At 45.5% G+C, this 24,456-nt stretch overlaps 1 protein-coding gene across 3 annotated transcripts; it reads left to right on the top strand.

Moving 5' to 3' along the window:
* The first annotated feature begins 585 nt into the window (after nucleotides 1-585).
* On the top strand, nucleotides 586-19,542 carry LOC147015064 (uncharacterized). Of its 3 annotated transcripts, none has more exons than XM_085849445.1 (3): nucleotides 586-691; nucleotides 859-1,062; nucleotides 17,664-19,542. In XM_085849445.1, the coding sequence occupies exon 3, from the start codon at nucleotides 17,697-17,699 to the stop codon at nucleotides 19,056-19,058; it is 1,362 nt and encodes a 453-aa protein (XP_085705571.1). In that variant the 5' UTR covers nucleotides 586-691; nucleotides 859-1,062; nucleotides 17,664-17,696; the 3' UTR covers nucleotides 19,059-19,542. The 3 variants fall into 3 exon arrangements, with proteins under 3 accessions (XP_085705571.1, XP_085705570.1, XP_085705572.1); XM_085849446.1 differs by having other exon boundaries at nucleotides 656-691; nucleotides 859-904; XM_085849444.1 differs by lacking the exon at nucleotides 859-1,062 and having other exon boundaries at nucleotides 601-691; nucleotides 17,664-19,541.
* The last annotated feature ends 4,914 nt before the right edge of the window (nucleotides 19,543-24,456 follow it).

Here is a 24,456-nt window from a genome sequence, read left to right as displayed (position 1 = left end):
TTTATCATTAAATAACCGGGCGTAGTGGCGTGCGCCTGTAATCCGGCGACTCGGAGGCTTGGGTTGGAGGATCGCTTGAGGACGGGCGCTCTGCACGTGGCAGGGTGTAGAGCAGCCCGGAATCATGGCGAAACCCAAATCCTGATCCCTGTGTCGTAAGAGGCGACCAGGGTTGCGTCAGGAAGGGCATCCGGCGTAAAACCTGTGCCAAATCAGTATGCGGATCATAACGGATGATCCGCTGTGGCGACCCCGAACGGGAGCAGCCGAAAGATGAACAACAACAACAATTTATCATTAAATAACATTTATCGTAAAACAACCTGTGGACCCGTGCGATTTCGCTGATACAGGTAATCACGTCGTGAACACCTCGTGCTGAATGAAACACGACGCCAGCAGCTGGGGTTGCGTTCCATTACCAAGCAGCTTGTCGAGCGCTCGCCAAGTGGCTGAAGAAGCACTCGAGCAAGCACTCCAACGGAACGGTTGATGAGGACCGACTGGCTTGGCAAGCGATAGCAACCTCACTGGTAAGGTGACACGCTTCAGGTGGGTGACTCAAGTTGTGCGATTGGAGCATTGTGACGCGTATGGTGTGACGTCACATTAATGCAAACAATGATTTGATGCTCCTTGTTACTCCAGAGCAGACTCGCGTCGCTGTGGTTCACTCGCATATCGACGGAAGGTAATTTCCACTTTTTTTGTAATTCCCATCCTCAGTCGAGGAAGTTTCAATAGTTTCTACACAACTCGATCCATGTTGAAATTTCCTCCATTTGTTCCTTTTCTGTGTCTGCCAATTCGCACACGAGCTCGTTCGACCCGGTTTGTGTCCGTTTCGATACTTTTCAGGTTGGATTGTTTGTACGTTGCGTGAGAAATCCCTGAACCGTGCCAGGTGCGAGATGCTCCTCTTCGCGAACCTCAAACATTTTTGGGATTTGAACTCTGCTCTTTTGTGACCCTAAACCTGAATTAAAGGTTTTATTGAAATGATACTCGTATACAGAGCGGCCGTGGGAAGACCACTTGGAGTGCCGTGGCCGAATGCTCGAGGTGTGCCCAAGGTGTACTTCCACAACTCTGTTAAACAATGCATTTGAACTGTTTACAGATAACTTCAACTTGGTGCACATTTTGTTCACAAAATTAGAGACACAATCCACGATTGAAGACCTAATGCAGCTCCAAGGTTGAGTTACGGGTTCCCCATATTTAGCTCCCATTTTCATCAGATCCCTCATTTCAGGATTACTAGTTGTATTCAAATCCCCATAAACTACGTGTCCACAAAGACCACGTCATAAAGGGGAGGAGGAACATGCACAGTCGGTTTCCGAGAATTGAAGAAAGGATTGTCCCATGGTCTTGGTGAAAGTGAAATAAACCTTCAATGGAGTTCGCTCTTGTTGCAATGAACTCTTATTCCATGTTTTAATATTGTTGTGGTTGACCAAATTCGCAAACCACCATTCAGGTCCCTTAGGTGAGGTATCTCGGTAAGTATATGTGTAGTTAGGCCCAAACCCGTTGTCTAGAGGGAATAAATGTCATTCATGCGTGCTGCGACTCTTCAGGATAGCCGTTTTTCTTTTACTATCTTTATTTTGGACCAACCGCCATGATTACCACCACCAACCACAACATCAACCACCCACCGCGGCGCCGCTTCACGTCACACCTCGCAACCGTCGCATCGCCACCGTTCTTGCGCCGCTTGTGGGTACCGGTGTTGGACTCGTGCAGGGCGCGCGCCGAACAGCGTGTACAAAATCACGGATTTTCCGCTCCAAAATCGGATCAAAAACGACACACGCCCACCTTTGTGCCGTCCAATCGGTGAGCGAGGGGCGATTTGGCCCCGCCTCCAGGGCGTTGGAGGGCGGTCGCTATATGCAAATTTATGGATCAAAATGCATTCACGCCCACTTTTTCTCGGGCCAATGGGGAGCGAGGTGAAAGGTCGAAGGAGGGGGTCAAAGATGAGAGAGCGAAGCCACGGGGCTTATATAAGCGACCGCGTTCGTCAAGTCGAAGAGTTAAGACTTCGCAGTCGGTGGAGTTGGGAAGAGGAAGAATTGGTTGTTGGTCGTCGTCGTCGTCGTCGTCGTCGTGTGCGTTGGAGTCGGAGCGAAGAGGACGGAGCTGTGGAGAGGCGGCGAGGGCAGACGAGGGGGTGCTCGCGTCGTGCCGGGAGCTGCACACCAGGGAGGCCGACGGCGCGACCTGGTCGAGGTGGACACGCTCGTCGCGGGACTCGAGACAGAGTAGAAATCCTCCTTTCCCCCGAGCATCAGCAACCCCCTCCTGTTTCCCCCCGCGCTGAGATAGTGCGACCAAGGGGGCCCCTTTCCCACCCCCTACCAGACACTGTCCGCGAGGCCCGCGGAGTTGAGGCACCATCGCCGATCCGCGTCTCATCACCAAACGGGTAGGCCCGACCCGGTCTCGGCCTCAGGCCCGCCTCATCCTTGAGGGTTCTCTTTTCTTTTGTTTTTGGGAATGTGTGTTGTCGGCGCCGTCTGTGAAGTAAAATTGTATGTGTTGCCGTGTGCTCGCGTAATCGGTATTAGATCTGCATTGTCGCATTTGCTTTTTGTCTTCCTCTTTTCTATGTGCTTTTGGTGGAATTGAATATGTGTGCTTTCCGTTCATCGCAAATAAATGTGCTTTGTGTTGAACTGTTTCCCGCTTCGCTTCGTCATTTCTTTCATTGAATCCTCATCTTGCTTCACGTAAAAGGGTTGGTAGTGGGCTGAATACGCCCGATAATTAATCGAACCGTCGAGGTCGACGAATAACACCGCTCGGTTATCCCGATAGTACGGAACGGGTCGCTTAAGTGGCCCGTGTCCGAAGTCGACCTGCGGCGAGGTGCGATCGCCCGATCTACCCTCCGTGTGGGTACTTAGGTAGGTCGAATTTGGCGAGCAACCCTATCCCACGCGGGGGCCGATTGGCTCGACCGCGGTGAGACCGAAAGGTCCACCCGTGACTGGTTCCCGGCATTAGTCCGAGAGGGTCACGACTGGATTGTCCGTCCGGTGGGCGACGTGCCGCGATTCGAGTTACGTGGCCGTCAGCACGCCGGCGGGCGCGAATCCGTAACAATATATACAAGACTCGGCTCATGGAAGAGCGAGATGAAAATGAACAAAAACGCAACGATTTGACAACGGCGCACCAGGTCTCACCGAATCAACGAAACCCGTGGTTGGGATTATTTAAATAAATCTACTCCTCCCATGCTCTTCCAGCCGAAGAAGTTGCATGAAGCAATCAAGAAGTCTGTCTGTCTGTCGCACGATCTTTGGCCACAGTTTTCAAACAATCGTTCTGAATTTTTTTGTTTGTGAGCGTGATCGGCCAAGTACAGCAACACTTAATTTTGATGAAGATCCAAATCCGGATCCGGATCTGAGAATTATTTAATTTTTAAATGATTCTTCACCATTCATTGAGAGACGGGGCAAAAAACGATATTGTGTGATATCTCAAAAAATTGCGGACGAGTTATGACAAAGCTCGGTGGATAAGTTGCTTAGGTGACAAGAATTTGATGTCGGTTAAGGTCCGGATCCAGATCTTACCTATCGGTGGCATACAGAATGTAAACTATTCAGCCTAGCGGAGGTATGTGCTCTACCGAGCGCCGTTTCGTTTCTCCAAGTTGTCACTGAGTGGTTTATCATTTATATGTTGACTGCTTTTGATATTTGCATGTGGCACATACTTGAGAGCATCATCAGTGCAGACAGCAATGCCTACCATCGCTGATTTGCCAATAACCGATGAAACCAGCCCGGTAGCTGAGCGGGTGTGTCGCATTGGGATTCTCATGTGTGTACTGTATGCATCTTTACAGCTGTAGAGGAACTCTGGGAAGAGTTTGAAACAGCAAAGGGCTTACCTTGGTAGGCTTTCTTGGTTGCTTTATACAACTTCTTCAGCGAGAAGAGTGGGGAGGAGTTGATTAATTTTTCTGTTTAATATAAAACCAATGATGCAACCAGCAGCCACAAGGCTGCACGTGTGTGTGTGTGTGTGTGTGTGTGTGTGTGTGTGTGTGTGTGTGTGTGTGTGTGTGTGTGTGTGTGTGTGTGTGTGTGTGTGTGTGTGTGTGTGTGTGTGTGTGTGTGTGTGTGTGTGTGTGTGTGTGTGTGTGTGTGTGTGTGTGTGTGTGTGTGTATAGATTTCTTTTTTTGCCTTTTTATAGGTATAGTGATCACCTCAGGTCAGACTAGATCTGTGACTTGCTACAGGTACCATGTAAACATGTATAAACATGATCCATGGTCGGGTTGTTGACAACGAAACCATCTCCCCCACCAAGGTGTATGACACCCAGAGGGAATAAAAAGAAAACCTGTCAAAGGGCAGAGGAATTAATTATGAGCCAACGCCCATCCATATCTCATGTCAAACTGTCTGCGGACATCCTCCTGCAGCTGGGTTACTTTTTATGAGGAGGTTGGTGAGACAATTTGTACTCCGGCCACCGTAAAACCCTTCATTCCGCAAAACATACAAAAAGCACAAAAAAATCTGAAAACCCACTCCGTGGGAGTACCTCCTGTGCAGCTTCCCTTCGCAGGGCAGCTCACCGGATGACGGGATTGGGGCAAAGCCTTAGAGACCACTAATCTTTGATAGGGAAACCACAGGGTAACTTTCCGGGGTCAAATTGCAGGAGTGTGTATCTCGGTGGTGCTGAGGTGTCTTCCACCAGACGGCGGTCTCCTTGGGTTAATCTGAGGTGGTCCCTTGGGGTGGGTGTCTGGAGAGTCCGATCAGGGAGGTGCCTGCAATGTGCAGTGGGGGGTAGGCAGTGGTGGAGGTGCACCGGGGGGGCAGCCTGTGGCGGAGGTGCACGTGGGTGGCAGCCTGTGGCAGAGGTGCATGGGGGTGGCAGCCTGTGGCGGAGGTGCACGGGGGAGGGGCAGCCTGTGGCGGAGGGCATGGGGGGCAGCCTGTGTCGGAGTTGCATGGGGGTGGGCAGTCTGTGGCGGAATTCCACAGGGGGCCAGCCTGTGGTGGAGGTGCATGGGGGGGTGCAGCCTGTGGCGGAGGTGCACGTGGGTGGGCAGCCTGTGGTGAAGGTGCACGGGGGGGCAGCCTGTGGCGGAGGTGCACGGGGTACCAGCCTGTGGCGGAGGTGCACGGGAGGGGGGGCAGTGTGTAGTGGAGTCGCACGGGGGGGGCGGGCAGCTTGTGGCGGAGATGCACCCGGGGGGGGGCAGCCTGTGGCGGAGGTACACCGTGTGCAGGCAGTGGTGTAGGTGCAGCAATAGAAATTGGCAGAAGTGAGGTATGGGAGACAGTTTTTTTGGTGATGAGACAATTAAATATGTCGATTCTTCATTCTGCAGGAAGGATCATAGACATAGAATTCTGTTCAGTTTTGAAGGAGCAGGAGTTGGGGATATTGAAGGTAGGGAAAATGATATCATACCAGGTCATGGCAGGAAAAAGTTGGTTGTGGTACACCTAGGAGCAAATAATGTCGGGAAAGTTTACTCAGAGTTTTGAAAGACTGATACAGGATTTTGGGTAAGCAGCTGAAAGCAAACGGTTCTGAAATAAGTTTTCTGGGATCCTCCCAAGATTAGGACCCTGTCACACCTTGACGTTTTAGCCAGCGTATGGCAACGTATCAAAATGTATGTAAAACGCTGACGTACGCTGAACTATTGATGGTTTTTTTCAGTTTTGGGCGTATTCATAACGAGTTGGACGTATGCATAACGTATTCGTAACGTACACAGAACGTTTCGATAACTTATAGATAACTTATACCAACGAATGCTTAGCGTGTTGTCGGCGTTCACAACTTATGCCCAACGATAGTCTAACGCAGGGGTCGGGAACGTTTTTGACTCAGAGAGCCATTAAACAAAATATTTGGAAATCTATTTCAGTGAGAGCCATATAATATATTTTAAGACTGAATTCAACGAAATGTGAGTATAATAAGCCTCTGAATTTATTATTTTAAATAATGTTGTTATAATACTCACCATTAATGGGACTTCTGGTGCTGCATGGATTTGCTGATGGCTTTGTAGTCTGGTTGGTACTTGGTGAGGTTAAGCTTCATGCAAGCGTTGAGGCTTTCATCCGTTAGACGTGATCGTAGGTTGGACTTGATGTTTTTAAGATGTGAGAATGACTGCTCACATGCATACGTAGATCCAAACAAGGTCAAGACAGCAATACTCACATGCTGCAGTGTGTGGTATGTGACAGGAAGCGCATTCCAAGTTTTGATAATCAGCCGGTCTTCGGGTTGAAGTTTTTTTCATTTCTGTCCACATGTGCTTGCTCGCCAACTCCGCTTTCTGTCGTGCGATTCTTTCCAAATCTTCATTCAGTGACTTGAACTTATTCACCCACATGTCTGAGGCCTTCAGGTCAGCCACTTCTGCTTCAAAATATCTGACGGAGACACCAGGAATGTAACTCAGGTCAGCTGTGTTCAGTGAACACTCGTTTGGATGGGTGATGAACTTAAAAAGACGAGTGTGCTCACGAAATTCTCCAAAGCGTGCTTTGAATGACTGTAGGAGACTGGATGTGAAGCCAGCTAACTGGTGGAGATCAAAGTTTTGAGTGGGCTCACTTGCTGTGCATGCATCTTTAAATTGTCTGTTTTTCAAAATGATGAAAAAAAAAAAGTTATTCAAACTCCAATTTTATCTGCGAGCCAGATGCAATCATCAAAAGAGCCTCACCTGGCTCGTGAGCCACACGTTCCCGACCCCTGCCACAGAACCTGCTCTCTCCACAAAGGCGAATTCTTCGGCCCATTCGTCCTGAAATGTACGATACTCCTCATCTTTTTTTCTTTTCGCCATCTTCTTCGTCGAAGGGTTAGCTTTGAGCAAATGAGAGAGAGGGAGATGTTGACCCAAGTGAGTCTGGCTGGCCTGCGCACGGGCTGACATACTCGAGAGGTGCGGCGCGGCCAGCCGACTCTGGGATGCTGTCGCCTCAGCGGTGGCGCGTGATTGGTCGAGATGAATTCCGTGACACGTCTCGGCGGCGGCACGTCATTGGAGGAACCGAAATCACGAGTCGCCTCAGCGGTGGCGCGTGATTGGTCGAGATGAATTCCGTGACGCGTCTCGGCGGCGGCACGTCATTGGAGGAACCGAAATCACGAGTCGCCTCAGCGGTGGCGCGTGATTGGTCGAGATGAATTCCGTGACGCGTCTCGGCGGCGGCACGTCATTGGAGGAACCGAAATCACGAGTCGCCTCAGCGGTGGCGCGTGATTGGTCGAGATGAATTCCGTGACGCGTCTCGGCGGCGGCACGTCATTGGAGGAACCGAAATCACGACTCGCGTCGGCCGCATGACTGGACGAAACAAAAACCGCTTCAGACAATTCGGAGGTGTTTTTTCTTCTCTCCTTCTGCCAAGTTCAGCCCTGCACGTGAATGAAGAACGACACCATTCAAACTATAGGTAAAGCTTCTGCGAGAAATATTGGGCTTTCCAAGTTTCAAACTCCAATTTTATCTGCGAGCCAGATGCAATCATCAAAAGAGCCATACCTGGCTCGCGAGCCACACGTTCCCGACCCCTGGTCTAACGTATGCATAGCGCGTGGCAGCGTATCGCCGACGATCATGTGGCGTAGCCTATTAATAGGCTGCCGCTCAACGATTTAAATCATAACCGCACTAGACATCGAAGTGTCAACATCACCGTCATGCCGAAGAAAAAGAGAAAAAAAAAAAACATGGAGTCTGGAACACTGACGGGTTCCTCCTGTGAACCCCATTTTTATATACCAATTCCCCTAAACGCTGCCAATACGCCATTATACGGTAGCTGTAAGTTAGAAACACGTTCAGTAAGTTCTGTGGTCGTCTGGAAGACGTCAAATACGTCCACATACGTCAATATGCATTGGAGATACGTTACACATAGGTTTAAAGCACGTTACTCAAAGGTTAGAAATAAGTTTCGGGTACGCTAAACATTACCTCGACGTGTCTTGACTTATGAGTAACTTACATGTAACGCGTGTCGACGTGTGTTAACGATCGCATAATGTGCCTACAACTAATGGCCAGCGTATGCGGAACGTGTGAGTCATACGCCGAGCACGTCGGAAAATTTTGAGCATGTTTAATATTTATCGACGAGCTCGGCGTACTACGACGTATGCCAGCATGCTTCAGCGTGCTCTTAACGTATACAAAACTTACCCATAACGTATTCGACGTGTGCCAGCGTTTTAGACAAATGTTTCATACGTCGGCATACGCTGGCTAAATGGTCAAGGTGTGACAGGGCCTTTAGGAAACAATATAAAAATTATGAGCAGAATGATAAATGTCAACCAATGGCTGGAAGAATGGTGTCGGGAGGAAGGTTTTACATTTAAGAAGCAGTGGAAATCAGTTCAGGGACAAAGGGAGTGTTTCCAGAATGATGGACAGAGGTTAAATAGAAAGGGGAAGGCAAGGTTTGCAGTGGGAATTTAGGAAGAAATTCAGGGAAACTATTAAGGAAGGAAGTGATGATGTAATTATGATGAGTTGGGCCAGGCAAGAAAATATAATTTCAGGAAGGGAAAAGTTAAATATTGTCGCGGATTCGCGCCCGCCGGCGTGCTGACGGCCACGTAACTCGAATCGCGGCACGTCGCCCACCGGACGGACAATCCAGTCGTGACCCTCTCAGACTAACGCCGGGAACCAGTCACGGGTGGACCTTTCGGTCTCACCGCGATCGAGCCAATCGGCCCCCGCGTGGGATAGGGTTGCTCGCCAAATTCGACCTACCTAAGTACCCACACGGAGGGTAGACCGGGCGATCGCACCTCGCCGCAGGTCGACTTCGGACACGGGCCACTTAAGCGACCCGTTCCGTACTATCGGGATAACCGAGCGGTGTTATTCGTCGGCCTCGACGGTTCGATTAATTATCGGGCGTCTTAGCCCAGGACCAACCCTTTACGTGAAGCAAGATGGGGATTCAATAGAGGAAAAGACGAAGCGAAACGGGAAAATAGTTCAATAATAAGCACATTTATTTCGCGGCACATGGGAAGCACACATATACAATTCCACCAAAAGCACATAGAAAAGAAGAAGACAAAAAGCAAATGCGACAATGCAGATCTAATACCGACTACGCGAGCACACGGCAACACTTATACAATTTTACTTCACAGACGGCGCCGACAACACATATTCCCAAAGCAAAAGAAAAGAGAACCACCCTCCAGGAGGAGGGGGTAGGCGAGCCTGGGGCCGAGACCGTGTCGGGCCTACCCGTCTGATGATGAGACGCGGAGCGGCGGTGGTGCCTCAACTCCGCGGGCCTCGCGGACGGTGTCTGGTAGGGGGTGGGAAGGGGGCCCCCCTTTTGTCGCACTATCTCAGCGCGGGGGGGAAACAGGAGGGGGTTGCTGATGCTCGGGGAAAGGAGGATTTCACAAAATCGCGGGTCCCGCGACGAGCGTCTTCACCACGACCTCGGTCGCGCCGCCGGCCTTTCTCTCCGCAGTTCCCCGAATCCGACGCGAGCACCCCCTCGTCCGCCTTCGCCGCCGCCGCCTCTCCACAGCTCCGTCCTCTTCACTCCGACTCCGCGAACTCCCAACTGCACTGAGCTCTTCCTCCGCTTCCAACTCAACTCTTCCTCCTGCGAACTGCCCTGCCTCGACTGGCGAACGCAGCCCCTTATATCCCCCGTGGTCTCGCTCCTTCATCTTTGACCCTCTGCCTCCGACCTTTCACCTCTCTTGCTGGCTCCCCATTGGCCCGAGGAAAAGTGGGCGTGAATGCTTTTTGATCCATGAATTTGCATATAGCGACCGCCCTCCAACGCCCTGGAGGCGGGGCCAAACCGCCCCTCGCTCACCGATTGGACGGAACAAAAGTGGGCGTGAGTCGTTTTTGATCCGTTTTTCTGCGGAAAGTCCGCGATGCTTTTGAACACGCTGCTCGGTGCGCACTCTACACGAGTCCAGCATCGGTGCCCACGAGTGGCGCGAGATGACGGTGATTCGATGGTGGCGAGTTGTGACGGTAAAGGTCGTGGCGGTTGTGGTGAAGCGGAGTTGTGGTTGGTGGTTGTTGTTGTGATGGCTGTTGAGACGTGGTTGGTGGTGGTAATAATGGCGGTTGGTCCAAAATAAAGATAGTAAAAGAAAAACGGCTATCCTGAAGAGTCGCAGCCCTCATGAATGACATTTATTCCCTCCAGACAACGGGTTTGGGCCTAACTACACATACACTTACCGAGATATCTCACCTAAGGGACCTGAATGGTGGTTTGCGAATTTGGTCAACCACAACAATATATTCTATACCAACGCCAGAAGTTCAAATAATAAGATGGAAGAGCTTGAAGCCAAAGTAGATAGCTTGGAGTACGATATAGTTGCAGTGAGTGAGACATGGTTTAAGGAGGAGAGTAACTGGAGGACAGGATTAGAAGGCTACAAGGTGTATCGGTGTGATAGGAAGGAGAGAATAGGAGGAGGAGAAGCAATGTGGGTAAAGGACAGCATTGCATCAAGAGAAAGGGGTGACATTAAGGAAGGAATAAATGTTGAGGATTCTGCATGGGTAGAGATTGGAGATTGTAAAAACAGTAAGAGGTAGGATACTGGTAGGATGCTTTTATTGGGCTCTGGGTGTGAGGGGGGAGGAAGGAGTACATGAAGAATTCAAAAGGGCATGTGGTAAGGGAAGAGTATTGATTATGGGGGATTTTAACTTGCCAGGGATAGATTGGGTCGAGGAACAGGGAAAGGAAAGAGCAGATGAGGATTTCCTTGTTTTAGCCCAGGATTGCTTTTTAACCCAGTTTGGAGATAAGCCCACGAGGGGGAGTGTAGTGTTTTTTTTTTTTAACGGAGGGGGAGTGCAGTCGATCTCCTTTTAATTAACGATCCCAAGATGGTGGAGGAGATGGAGGTTGGGGAGCATTTAGGAGCAGGTGACCATAACATTGTGTGTGCAAACATTCTGTTGAGGGTTTGAGTTCAGGATAGTGGGGTAAGGATATTAGATTTCAGGAAGACAAACTTTGAGGGTATGAGGAGAGAATTGGGTGATGAAGATTGGGAGACTCGAGCAACAGGACAATCAACATCAGAGAAATGGGAAACATTTAAGGAGCAAATGTGTAGAGTGAGGTGTAAAACTAGAAGTAGAAAAGAGACCAGGGTGGTTGAGCAGTGAGATAAGGAACGCTATTTAAGGAGAAGCAAAAGGCATTTATTAAGTTTAAAATAACAGGACTGGAGTTCGATTTTTATCACTATCGGAGTAAACAGAGGCAAGTTAATAAAATAACTTGTCAAGCCAAAAGAGAGTACGAGACGGACATGGCTAAGAATATTAAACATAATAACAAGACTTTCTTTAAGTATATCAGGGGAAAAGAACAGGTTGGACCAGTGTGGGCCCTTTGAGGAATAACACCGGGAGAGTGGTTAGTGATGAAGGTGAGATGGCAGGCTTATTAAACAGGTATTTTTCTTCAACTTTTACACACGAACAGTCAGGAGAATTACCAACAGCTGAGAGTATCTGTCAAGGAGGTGAGGAAGGGCTTTTATAGAAGATCCAGGTTGGAGTGGAGGAAGTAAAGGAACAGCAAGGTAATCTAAGAGTTGATAAGGCTCCAGGTCCAGATAACATGCACCTGAGAGTATTGAAGATGGCTGAGCAGGTAAGCGAGATGTTAATGGATATTTTCAATCGTTCACTGGAGTCAGGACAGGTACTGGATTGGAGAGTAGCAAATGTAATTCCATTATTTAACAAAGGATCCAGAGAAGAATTGGGAAACTATAGACCTGTTAGTTTAACTTCAGTTGTGGGGAAGGTGTTGGAGACGTTAATTGAGGACCAGAGGAGCAAACATTTAAATAACTACAACCTAATTAAAGGTAGTCAGCATGGGTTTACCAAAGGAAGTTCCTGTCCAACAAATTCTTTAGAGTTCTATGAAGCAGTGTCTGGTTGGGTGGATGAGGATTGGGTGGATCTGGCAGTGGACATAGTATATCTGGACTTTAAGAAGGCATTTGATAAGGTACCACATCGGAGGTTGTTAGCCAAAGTGAGGGCTTGTGGAGTAGCTGATTAGGTAGCTAATTGGATTGCAAACTGGCTTAATGATCGGAAGCAAAGAGTGGCTGTGAGTGGGAGGATGTAAGTAACAGGGTTCCTCAGGGATCAGAACTCGGACCATTACTATTCATTATTTAAATCAACGATTTGGATCATGGGGAAATGAAGAGTAAGCTTCCCAAATTTGCAGATGACACAAAGCTTGGAGGTGAGGTGGATAGCAGAGGGGGTGGTGATCAGATACAGGAAAGTATTGATACTTGTATTGATTGGCAAAAGATTGGCAGATGGAATTTAATCTGAGCAAGTGTAAGGTGTTGGGGATGGGAAAGAACAATGAAAATAGAGATTACATGATGTAAGGGTAATTTTGGAGCGTGCCACACAGGAGAAGGATCTGGGGGTGGTAATAGATATGGGAGGTAAGCAGACAGCGATGCTATAGGTAAAGCAAATAGGGTTTTAGGCTGTATAAGGAGAGGGATCAATTATAAATTAAAAGAGGTGGTGTTAACATTGTACAGGAATTTAGTGAGGGCCACATCTGGAATATTGTGTGTAGTTTTGGTCACCACAGTTCCGGAAGGACATGGATGCCAAAGAGAGGGTTCAGCGCCGGGCTACTCGATTGATTCCAGACCGAGCTAGACTCAGTTATGAGGAGCGGTTGAAAGAGACAGGGCTTTATGCACGAGAAAGGAGGCGGTTGCGAGGAGATATGATAGAGATGTTTTAGATAATGAAAGATATCGATAAAATAAGTGCAGATTAATTATTCAACAGAGTAGACAGTGACAGAACCAGGGACCATAGCCTGCGAGTAAAGAAGAGGAGAGTCAAGATGGTCGTAAGGTAGGGGACTTTCACTCAGAGAGTAGTTAATGCACAGAATGGTCTCCCGGGAAAGGTAGTGGCAGCTGAAACAGTGGATAAGTTTAAATTAGAATTAGATAGGTAGCTCGAAGTTATGGAGATGTAGGGGTATTGGGATGTTGGCAGGATTTTTCGGTAGTTTGAGCATTGATGGATGATTGTGTGCATGTGCATGGAGTGCTGCTGGTGGGGTCTCATCAAGGGGTGTCTCAATTTCCTTTTATAATTGTTACAGATGACATTTTTCTGGCTGTGAGCAGGACAGACATCCAGCCTGGTGACACCTGGCACACTCCAGCTTTATTTTTTGTCCACATAACGAGAGCACAGTTGGAGGTTATCTCGTTCTCCTCTGATGCTATTCTTGCCATCATCCTTCCGCAGCAGGTTGAGCTGTTTTCACACCTAAAAGCCTGATGGGTTTTTGATGTGTTGTCATGTTAGCTCTTTGCAGGATTTGTGGCATTGTGAGTTCATGAACCAATTCTAAAAGAAAGTCTTCTTCGGCACTTTCCCTCCTAACTTCCATTGGAGAAATTCTCAATCCACACGATGAGAGTAGCAACAGTACCAACATCCACTGTGCTCCCAAAAAGAACAACAGACCAGCGTTTTTTTTCTATGTTGGTTTTTATTTTTATTTTTAACTTTCCTCCTCGAAGTGCACAATGTCACCAGGTGGTCGAGGTTGTCCACCCCACTTTTTGTTCCATTGTCATGGGGAATTATCTCCAGCTTTTTGTTGTCCACTTCAACATTGTCATCACGGTGCATTGTGGAGAGCAAGCACAGCCTTGCCTTGTGCCGGTACAAACGAGACACGTCATTTGGTCCTGGAAAGCAAACTATGAGCTGTTTACCTCCCTGGCATGGCTGGCCTTCATATCAGGAACATCTGGCTTGTTGGACTGCAATGTTCCAATGTCGGTCAAGCCTTCATGGAGCAGCTCCTTGGCCAGCAAGACAGAAGTGAAGACATTGTCAGTCACATTTCTTCCACTTCTATACCAGAAGATACAAGTTGTTTGACGACTCGCACCCCTTGTCAAAACTCGTTCTCCAGGATGCTTCCCCAAGTATATGTTGCCATTCAGCGGAGGCTGGACCTTGCATCACAGCACCACCAGATTTTTATGTCATATCTTGCTGGCTTAGAATGCATATACTGGTGGAAATGACACTGCCCCTTGAATGTGACAAGTTGTTCGTCCACACATAAGTCTGTACCGGCACATAAAACTTCGGGAGTTGTGCCTGGAATGCGACAAGTCCATGGGGTGCAAGCTCGTCAGTTGCTTGTCTTTCCTGTCTTGTGGCCAGATTGTCAAACCGCAATGATTTCAAAATGTCAGTTAACCTATTTCTCGACATCGTGGCAATAAAAGCTGGTCTTCCTTCATGCTCGGACCAGAAATATGTAATGAGCTGGTGGTTGACCACATTTGTTCCTGCAAGTACACACAGTCCGATGAAGGCTTTTAGTTCCATTTGTGATGGGCATTCCCCAGGTTTTCTTCATTCCGTTGTCCCATGCAACAATTGTCTTCAGGACTACAATATCAATCATCCTAGGCATTATAAACAATGAAAAACAATCAGTTATCGAGTCGCATTTAACGTATTTTTTTAATGCCAGGAAGCCTTCGAATGATGTCTGCTGCTGGCGTCGTCCAACACGTCGGGTATCATTTCTGCCACACAGTCTCATTTCTTGCACGAATTTCTCCATCAGCTGCAGCAGACATCTTCTGTAGCAATTGTCCTCTCCCCCGACCATGAATTGTACTGCTGAGTCTTCAATGGTTGTGCATACGAGCACGGCCATGACCTCTTAAATGCTGCTCATTCTCACCGACGACGTTGGGCAAAACAGCCTAAGCTTCCATGGGAGGATTGACAGCAGAAACCTCAATATCACTGTGTTCAGAGAGCTCCAACACGTGGTCATCATCACCGGACGCAGAAATATCCAAATCGTCGCTGGTCAGATGTCCAGACATTGAAGAACCTCCTCTGCAGTGAACCTTCTTGCTGTGCTTGCCCTCTCAGCCATAATTCAGAGTAAATAGAATATTTCTGCTTTGTTGCAAGCACAAAAACAAGTGTAAAGTGAAAAAAAAATAATGAGAGCAAAATGGATAAACTCACTTCTATGAAATGGGGCCAAATCATGAAGTCCTGAGCTGTGTGCTCCAATTTCTTTGTCCTCCCAGAGAGGATGATGGGAAAGAGAAATTACAAAAATGCGGGTAATACGAAGTGTCAACAAAGACTCACCACTGATGACACTCATTTTATGCAAAGGAAAGGTGAGGCAACATTTGCAAAGCATTCCTGCTGAGTACTTACTCAAACACATGCTGAAAATAAGGTATGCTGTAATAACTGAAAAAATGGGGTGGTGAAGTGAGCAAAGACCTTCCTGTTGATGTCATTTATTAAGTGGACTGAGTTCAGCAGACTTGCTCAGTAGAAATCTCATGTACAGTATGCACATGTGCAAAATATTGAACCAAAACCGGTGGGTGTCTTTTTGGACCCCAGGCAGAATTTCCTTGTAACTCTGTGCAGCAAGATGGAATCTTAAAGCATCATACATTTATTACTAGCACATATAGGTACACAAACTAATAAAACATGAAATACATTGTTGAACTTGGAGAGCAATAACACATCAAAATATATGCCTGGGGTCCAAAAAGACCCCTCTTGGTACCGTGTTCAATGAACCCTAGGTCTGTTCCTCGTGCAAAAAGTCTCGACACCATGTGCAAAGGGAGAAACCCTTTTTACGCATATGAACTCGGAAGTTACTTGATTGTTCCCAAGGCCAGTTTTAATTCAGCCAGGCAGGCCACTTCGTTTTTCTTGGGGCGAAACCACCCAGTGTGCCCATGATCCATCCAGATCCGGACATGTCGCCGGATGTTGCATCTTTTAAAGCTCTGATGTGAAAGTGGCCTGACATTGTCGATGAAGGAAACAAACAGTGACACAATCTCTCTCAGATTAATGAAGTATTTTTTGGATTATTTTGTTTTATTTTTTTATGTTGAAGTCATGCGTTAAATCGTCCTCATCGAGGCCAAGCCTGAAATAAACGAACTGCATTGATAGAAAAGTTAAGAAAGAGAGAATAGTCTTAGAGTTTATGAGGAAGTAAAAAAAATCTGCTTTTTGAAAAGGGGAAGGTCATAAGTGTTTGGGAAGATTTGAGAAGGCAAAGAGTTCCAGAGTTTGACAGTGGAGGGTAAGAAACAAACATCGTAACGGCCCACCCTTGAGTTGCCAATGGCCACACTAATCATGTGATGTAGTGGCTTGTTGAGTATTCCTTGGTCTTGCTAATAGTGGAGGTACACAAGCAGCAAGTTCTGCTCTTGCAAGCAGAAACCGAAGTAGTATCTGTAGAAAAGAGAGAGAGAAAGAGACAGAGACAGAGACAGGGACACTACTTTGCGGCGTAATTTTAGCGGGTCAAGTTTTGCGGTCACGTTGGTAGAGTTGATAAGTCGAATAACTTTGGATTCAATTCTGTCCGGTAAGTATGTGAAGCTGGAACCTCCCCAGATGTGAGAGCAGTACTCTATACAAGGACGAATCAATCCTTTCATGTAGTTTGAGCAACTGTTCAGAGGAGAAGAATCTTTGACATCTGAACAGGACTCCTAATTTATTCGAGGCAGACTTAGCAATTTGAGTAATGTGTGGATTCCAGGATAAAGTTGATGTTTGAGTGATACCTAGTCGGTTTATTGGATCACATGGTGTAATTTTAGAGCTTTCAAAGGAGATTGGAGAGTTAAGAGGAGTTTTAGAGAGTGATGAAAAGAAATTGAGTTTTAGAAATATTAAACTTAACTTGATTACATTTTCCCCACTGGGAGATCTTGTCCAAATCCGAATTTAAAGAGGTGGCTGTGATGAAACGAGATGTATTTTCAGTGAGGGAAGATGGGGCAGATGAGAAAGACATTGAGGAATGTAATGTTGAGTCATCAGCATACGAGTGCATTTGGTTATTTGTGGAAGAAAGAAGGTCATTGATAAAAAGAAGGAAGAATGTTGGAGACAGGACGGAACCCTGAGGGACACCGCTGTTGCCAGGGAAGGGAGTTGATTTTGAATCATCAACAATTACGGAGAAAGAGCGGTTGGAGAGAAAGCTCGATAAGAGATCGCAGAGTGAAGGAGGAAAGCCGAAAGACAGAAGCTTGGATATCAGACGCCGATGCTAAATACTCTCAAAGGCTTTTTAGATATCAAGGCCAATAGTGTAGTAGATAGTAGAAAAAATCGTGCAAATTATGATACAAGCATCAAATTTGACATTTCTGTTCTGCAGGGCTTTCTGATTAAATCTGCCCGATTGGCCATTTGAAAATCCAAATTTTGAAAAATTTTTGAAAAATTTGAAAAATTTGGATTTTCAAATGGCCAATCAGGCAGATTTGATTAGAATCCCCTGGAGAACAAATGTGCCAAATTTGTTGCTTGTATGATCATTTGCATGATTCCTCTCAAAAATTGCTGTTATCTGCCCCACTACAACAACAAGGGATTCTCCAAAGTCTCTCAAAGAAGAGGCCCAGACATTTATAATGTAAGAAAGGATAATCCCCGGTAGATGAAAAGTTGAATTTTTGACATGAATATGAAGTGTGTGTGTGTGTTTTGCAGGTGCAGTAGTTCCAGCACTGCAGTGACTGAATCATGGCAGTCAAAAGTTCGAGAACGAAATGGATTTTTCTTGGACTTTTCACATGTACTGCTGCAATTTTTATTTGGTTTGAGACACAGAACCAGCTCGAACTTGTTAAAAAGCTCAGCAAATCAACATTCTTTCAGCCATTGCACAAGTCGGTGAATCTCGTTTCGAATTCATCAGATCCAAGTGGTGAAACCTTTATAAGAGTGGAAAACAGCTCATCTCTGGTCTTTTCTGCCTACCTTGATGAACATAGCAAAGATGAACCCAGAGTGAGGGTTTTCACTCTTGCTCCATGGGCACAAAGAATGAGCTTGTGCTGTCACCTGCTATATAACGACAGCTCTACTGTGACGTCATTGAAAGAAGCGAAATGGGAAATTGTGGGATCGCACTATGGCTTCCAGTTTGCAGTTTTTAACTTTTTTTGTGAAGTATATCGAATCGATTTACGACTTACTCATGTCGCTCTCACCCGGTGTGACCAAGCCATCCATCCTCTGACAAATTATCTGGCAATAAAAGCTCCCCCAAAATCGTCTCCACAACATGACTTTGTCGTGTGCCTACCATCGTTATTCGGTCAATATGACAACACTCTGCAGTTTGTTCAGAGCATGGAGATGTATCGTATCCTGGGAGCTACAAGTGTAACGGTCTACAACACGAGCGTGAGCCACACAATGGACATTATCCTGCGGGCTTACATTAAGATTGGTATCCTTGAGGTCGTCCAGTGGCCCATTGCGAATTACATGCAGCCTTCCTATGGGTGGAAACCAAGTAAACACCCTGGAGATATTCAGTACTTTGGTCAGATTGCAACCATCAACGATTGTTTGTATCGGAACATGCACCGCACTAAATATATTGCTATCCTCGATGTTGATGAAATAATTGTACCACACAAATGGAACAATTGGACTGCAATGATGGAAGATCTTGCGAAGCCCAAAGTAGCCACTTGGTACTTTTTACACCACACCTATCCAATTACCAATGCTAATTACAACACGATGACGAGCGAACGAGGTGTAGTGTTCAAAGGGAGTGACATTTTTAAAGCCAAAAATATGTTCACGTCACTCAAAGAGCCCTGGTTCAATATACCGAAAAAGGTAATAATTAAACCAAATGGGATTGTCTACAGTGGGGTAGACACAGTAACGAAATACCAACTTGGCTACAAGCCCTCACACGTGCCGATAAGTGATGCATCAACTCATCACTATAAAAAGTGGAACATCCACTGGCGTTTACCATCGGTGTTCAACAGCACGTGGCTTAATTCATACCATGATGCACTGTGGAATAACACAAAAACTTTCATGGAGTTTGTGGATTCTCTTATTTCAAAAAGGAGGTGATTGATAATTATTTCGTTAATCCAGGGACCTACAAAGTTTACTATTTGATGTGGATTGCATTGTTGTACCTGAAGTAAGTCGGAGCAATCGAGTGATTATGTACACACGAGGGTGGGGTGGGGGTATAATTTGCATGTTTTCCAATTTCTCTGGACATTGTTTCATTTCAATCAAATGTATGTGATTATTTTGCCTTGAGTGTGCCTTTTTACCCACCTCCAGTCCATTGGCCATGGCCCCTTTTCCTTGTGCTTCGTAGAGAGTTAGTGGCAGTTGAAAGAGAAGATAGGTTTCAAATGGAAATAGATATGTACTTGGATGCATTGTACATAGAGGGGCACATGGATATTAATGGAACTTGAAGTTATCTGGTGTGTGTGGGAGGGTCTGCCTCCATATCCCTCCCTCTCACAATCCTTGCACACCCCACCCCACTCCCCCACCCCCCCTAAAAAAAGAGATTATACATATATGTATATATATATATATATATATATATATATATATATATATATATATATATATATATATATATAGACACATGGCAAAAAAAACATTTAAATAAAATGTAAAAACACAGATGAAATGTCAAAAAACAAACAACCAAAACAAGGGAGGAATGACACCACATTACGATGTCACAATACAACATCACAATCCTCTTATGATTTATCATAATGACTTCTTTTGACATGTTACTTTTATCCGTGGGGTTTGTGATGGAAGAAACGTCAAAAGATATCATGATGTTGCCAAAAAAAGCACATTGTTGCCGTATTGTGGCATCGTACTGTGGTGTTATGCTTCATCCATCACAATCCCACAACAAAAGTTCAGTGTAAAAAGATGTAGTGATGATAATCCATAAGAGGAGTGTGGCATCGTAATGTGGTGTCATTCCTAGCTTGTTTGGTTGGTTGTTTGTTTGTTTTTTTTGAGATTTCATCCCTCTGTTTTTACATTTTTCTTGAAATGTTTTTTTCTATTTTGTAAGTAATAAAATGCTTGTTTCACATAGTTTGTTATTTTGATGTGGATTAACTCCATCTATGTGATTAAATTTAGCTTATAGTACATTCTACCCCTCCCCTCCACCTCAGTCCTGACTTTTGTCTCAGTCCACTATGTGGATTACCACCACTGAACTGAAAATTTATAGAACGCTCATTGCCAAGCACAACACACAGAGCCCGGTGTAGCTAGTGGACCCCATCTTGGTTAGTCCTCGATGCTGCGTGAAGGCGATTTCCGTTTTGCGTTTGCATGTAATTTATAAAGAAAAACGATTGTGTGTTTTAAAAAAATATATATTTTGTGCGATGGTTTTCAACATTAAACTTTATCATAGTGATGTCACAGTAAAGAAGAACGATGTCACAATACGACACAACAATCCTCTTCTGCTTTAGCATCATGATATCTCTTGACGTTGTTCCATCACAATCCCGCAACACAACAGGGTTATTGCACTTTCCACGTCACAATAACGTTTGAGAACAAATATTGTTTGATTGGGAGCGTGAAGAACTCGGGTGGTTTTAGGAAGCTAACAGAGATCAAGTCTTCCTGTTAATTTCACCATTTTTAGCTCGCCTGTTCGAAGAACAGAGAGCTATAGCGATACACCCGGCGTGAGCGTCAGCGTCAGCGTCAGCGTGAAAATGTTAAAGTTTTTGGTGCAAGTTATTTTTTCCTTTCTAATGTTTTTATCTACCACACTATTTTTATATGCCCGATATATATATATATATATATATATATATATATATATATATATATATATATATATATATATATATATACATACATATATATATATATATATGTATACATATATATATATATATATATATATATATATATATATATATATATATATATATATATATATATATATATATATATATATATGGGCGTATTATGTGATACCGGTCGTCCATCCGTCTGTCTGTCTGTCTGTCCGTCCGTTCCTGTCTGCACTCTAACTCCCAAAGTTTTCAACTTTCATGTTTCATATTTGGTACATAGGTACAGACTGTGGAGACGGTGTGTCGCGACATACGTTCGTCATCTAAAGTGGTTGCCATGGCAACCAGGATGCTGTTTTCCATGTAGTAGCACAATTCTGTATATACCTTCTTGTTCGGGCGTATATTGTGCTCACTTGCGCTCTTGTTACTGATTACAATATACATATATTGCTTTAAAATTATACTTCACTGCAATGCTTTATAAAAAATATTAATTATTAGACCAGTCTTTTAAAAACGATAAATGTATAAACAGGCGAGCATTGGGTGGCTTTGACACCAATTCTGGTTTGTTTATTTATTTATTTTTGTTGGTCAAAATTGAAAACATGAATTTACCTGTTGTTTTTTTTTTATTAGAAACCAAATTGATGCAATTTCAAGTGTTGAAATGCAGGAAAACCAACTTGATGTTGTAATACCTAAATCGCTGGCAGATTGAGCAGCCAAGAGAATGTGCATGTCTAATGCAGGCAGGTGATTCATCCATGTGTGCGCCGTCCTTCGGATGGACGTCCCATCGCACAGTCGCCTCTAAGCTGTCCAGCTATCGCCGGCACCAGCCGGTTCGTGAAAGACTTGGATCAAACTTCCCTCAGCCAAACCCGGCCGAACTGACGAGAATGTGGAATTAATGGTGGCTGTCAACATTAATACATTAGTTAATCCTCCTGAAATAAATAGTTATAAACCAATTTGCGATCAACAAACAAATCGATTTACCAATAGGGTTCATGTAATGAACGCCAAATGAGAAGCTGCGATACTGTAGCGGTATTTTAAAGTAAAACGACACCATTGCTGTTCATCAACATATAAGAATACCTATGAAACATCTTTCCTCAACCCAACCGTAACAGATTGGAGCAATTTATCACCGCACAAAATGTCATTTTAACATTTATTTGGCTTTCCAATCTAGGACGCGTTCAAAACCACCTATATCCATGACATGAGCCAGCCAAGTGGTGCAAACGAAGATGGCGCCGGTCACGTGACCTCGAGTTAATGGCGGCGACACTTTACACGGATTATGAGCGTTCGATTTATTTTCAATGTTTTATATATTTTGCTATTTTTGGTACGGATTAAATCCATCACAAAAAAAAAAACACCCTTTATAGAGCAATTTTTCCCTGCTGAGCAGGGGGTTAGCTTTTTGCGGGCTTTTTTCCTCTTCTTGAGGCAATGTTTTATGGCCGGATGTCCTTCCTGACACCAACCCTGGCCTCTTGTGACACACAGGGATATGGTACACCTAACTGGGGCAGTACACAGGTACTCATACACCGGACCAGTACACTGGTATTCATTTCGCCGACCTCGGAAGGATGACAGGCTGAGTCAACCCCCTGGTGTTAATTCAGTGGCAAACGGGACTCAAACTAAGGACCCTAGGGATCCCAAGCCAGCCACCCTAACCACTAAGCCAACACCAGGCTGGATTGAATCCATCGATGTTATTACATTGTTTTAATTACTGTTTCAGTTGATCTGGGTGATGGTTTGGATATGTATCGGTTTTTGAGGATTGTGGAGTTGTAGCTTGTGATCTATTGCCCTCCCGTCGGTTTGATGTGAGTGCTGTGTGTGCATGCGCGACACACGGGACCAGAATGGAGCTGACTGTTCTCAATAAAACTTTTGTGAAGTTGAATGCATCGTGGTCGGTCTGATCGTTTGTACATCAGGACATTACAAGTGGCGACGAGGTAAAAAAACACGATACATGTCTCGATGGCGACTGTCGGCATTCTCCATGAATACTCCGATGGGGAGGATTGGGCAGATGTTGTCGAGAGGTTGGACCAGTATTTCATGGCCAACAACATGGCGGCTGTTGATGCCGCCCGTTGTCGTGCTGTGTTGTTGACTGTGCAGGCAGAAGGTGTGCGGACTCATCAAAAAGCTGCTGTTACCATGGTGACCGACCGACAAGTCATATGAAGAGCTCTGTGAGCTCGTCAAGCGACGCTTCAACCCGAAAGCTGATATGATCATATCGAGGTATCAGTTTTATACACGCACTCACCAGGAAAATCAGGACATTTCAGATTTTGTCGCCGATCTGCGCCATTTAGCAGAACCGTGTCAGTTTGGTGCTGTACTTGATGAGATGCTGTGCTTGATGAGGTGAGGAGTGTGAGATGTATCCAATCCATGGCAGCACCGCACCGATAACTGTTGATCTTCAGCTGAATGGCAAGTAGGTGTCAACAGAAGTGGACACAGGAGTGAGTCAGTCAATTATGAGCCAGGAGACATTTGACAAATTGTGGGACTGTGAGGAAGTGAAGCCCAAATTGAGTCCAGGGAAGGTCAAACTTCGTACCGACACCAAGGAAATTGTTCCGGTGATTGGCAGCACAGATGTCAGTGTGTCGTATGATGGTGTGACTAATGAACTGCCTATGTGGGTTGTTCCAGGTGTGGAAGAAAAATAATTATATGCATTTACTCTCAATTATAATTGCAGCCTGGTGTTGGCGCAGTGGTTAGGGCAGCGGCTTGGGATCCAAAAGGTCCTGAGTTCAAGCCCCGTTGGGCCACTGAATTAATACACCAGGCGGTTGACTCAGCCTGTCATCCTTCCGAGGTCGGCAAAGTGAGTGCCAGTGTACTGGGCCGGTGTATACCCCGGTTAAAATTGGTGTACCATATCCCTGTGTCGTAAGAGGCGACCAGGGTTGCGTCAGGAAGGGGCATCCGGCGTAAAACATGTGCCAAATCACTATGCGGATCATACGGATGATCCGCGGTGGCGACCCCTAACGGGAGCAGCCGAAAGAAGAAGAAGAAGACTCTCAATTATAATTGCTGCTGGTACTTTATATATTTAATTTTTATGCTATAGTTGAATTGGCTGTCGGTGATGTTTCCCTTTACCCAAGAGTCTTTTGACCGACATATTGATAAAAGGAATGTCTTGCTTTGAAACAGGGTGACCTGGTTGATAACCGTGCAAACTTTTGCCATGATTGTGTCATTCTCTCCCTTACACCCAAAGTGGACATGTATTGAAGTTTTGAGTTATTTTGCCTTATGGTTTTCAGCTAACCCTGTAGTTGAGTTGCCAAATGTCTCCCCTCCCATTCTTTGGCATGTGAAATTGTATATAAGAAGAATTGCTTCGGGCTGCTGTTTCAGTGAAGTCCATTTGAATGTTTCAGTGAATCATTCAATGTCCTTCATCCGCATATACGAAATTAAAGATTCCCCTTTGGTATGCTGAACCAACTTGTGGAAATTGTGGAAATGCTGAACTGAACCAACTGAATTGGAACTGGTATGCTGAACCAACTTGTGGAAATTTAGTTCTTTTCCACCACAATTTTGGAAACCCCGTCTGGACTGGGAACAGCATCATC

The sequence above is a fragment of the Eptatretus burgeri genome, chromosome 12 (assembly GCF_056783735.1).
Source record: "Eptatretus burgeri isolate ZD-2024b chromosome 12, Ebu_testis_v1, whole genome shotgun sequence".
Taxonomy (NCBI): domain Eukaryota; kingdom Metazoa; phylum Chordata; class Myxini; order Myxiniformes; family Myxinidae; genus Eptatretus; species Eptatretus burgeri.
Note: the sequence above shows the minus strand (reverse complement) of the source record. Positions and strands in the feature narration are given on the sequence as shown.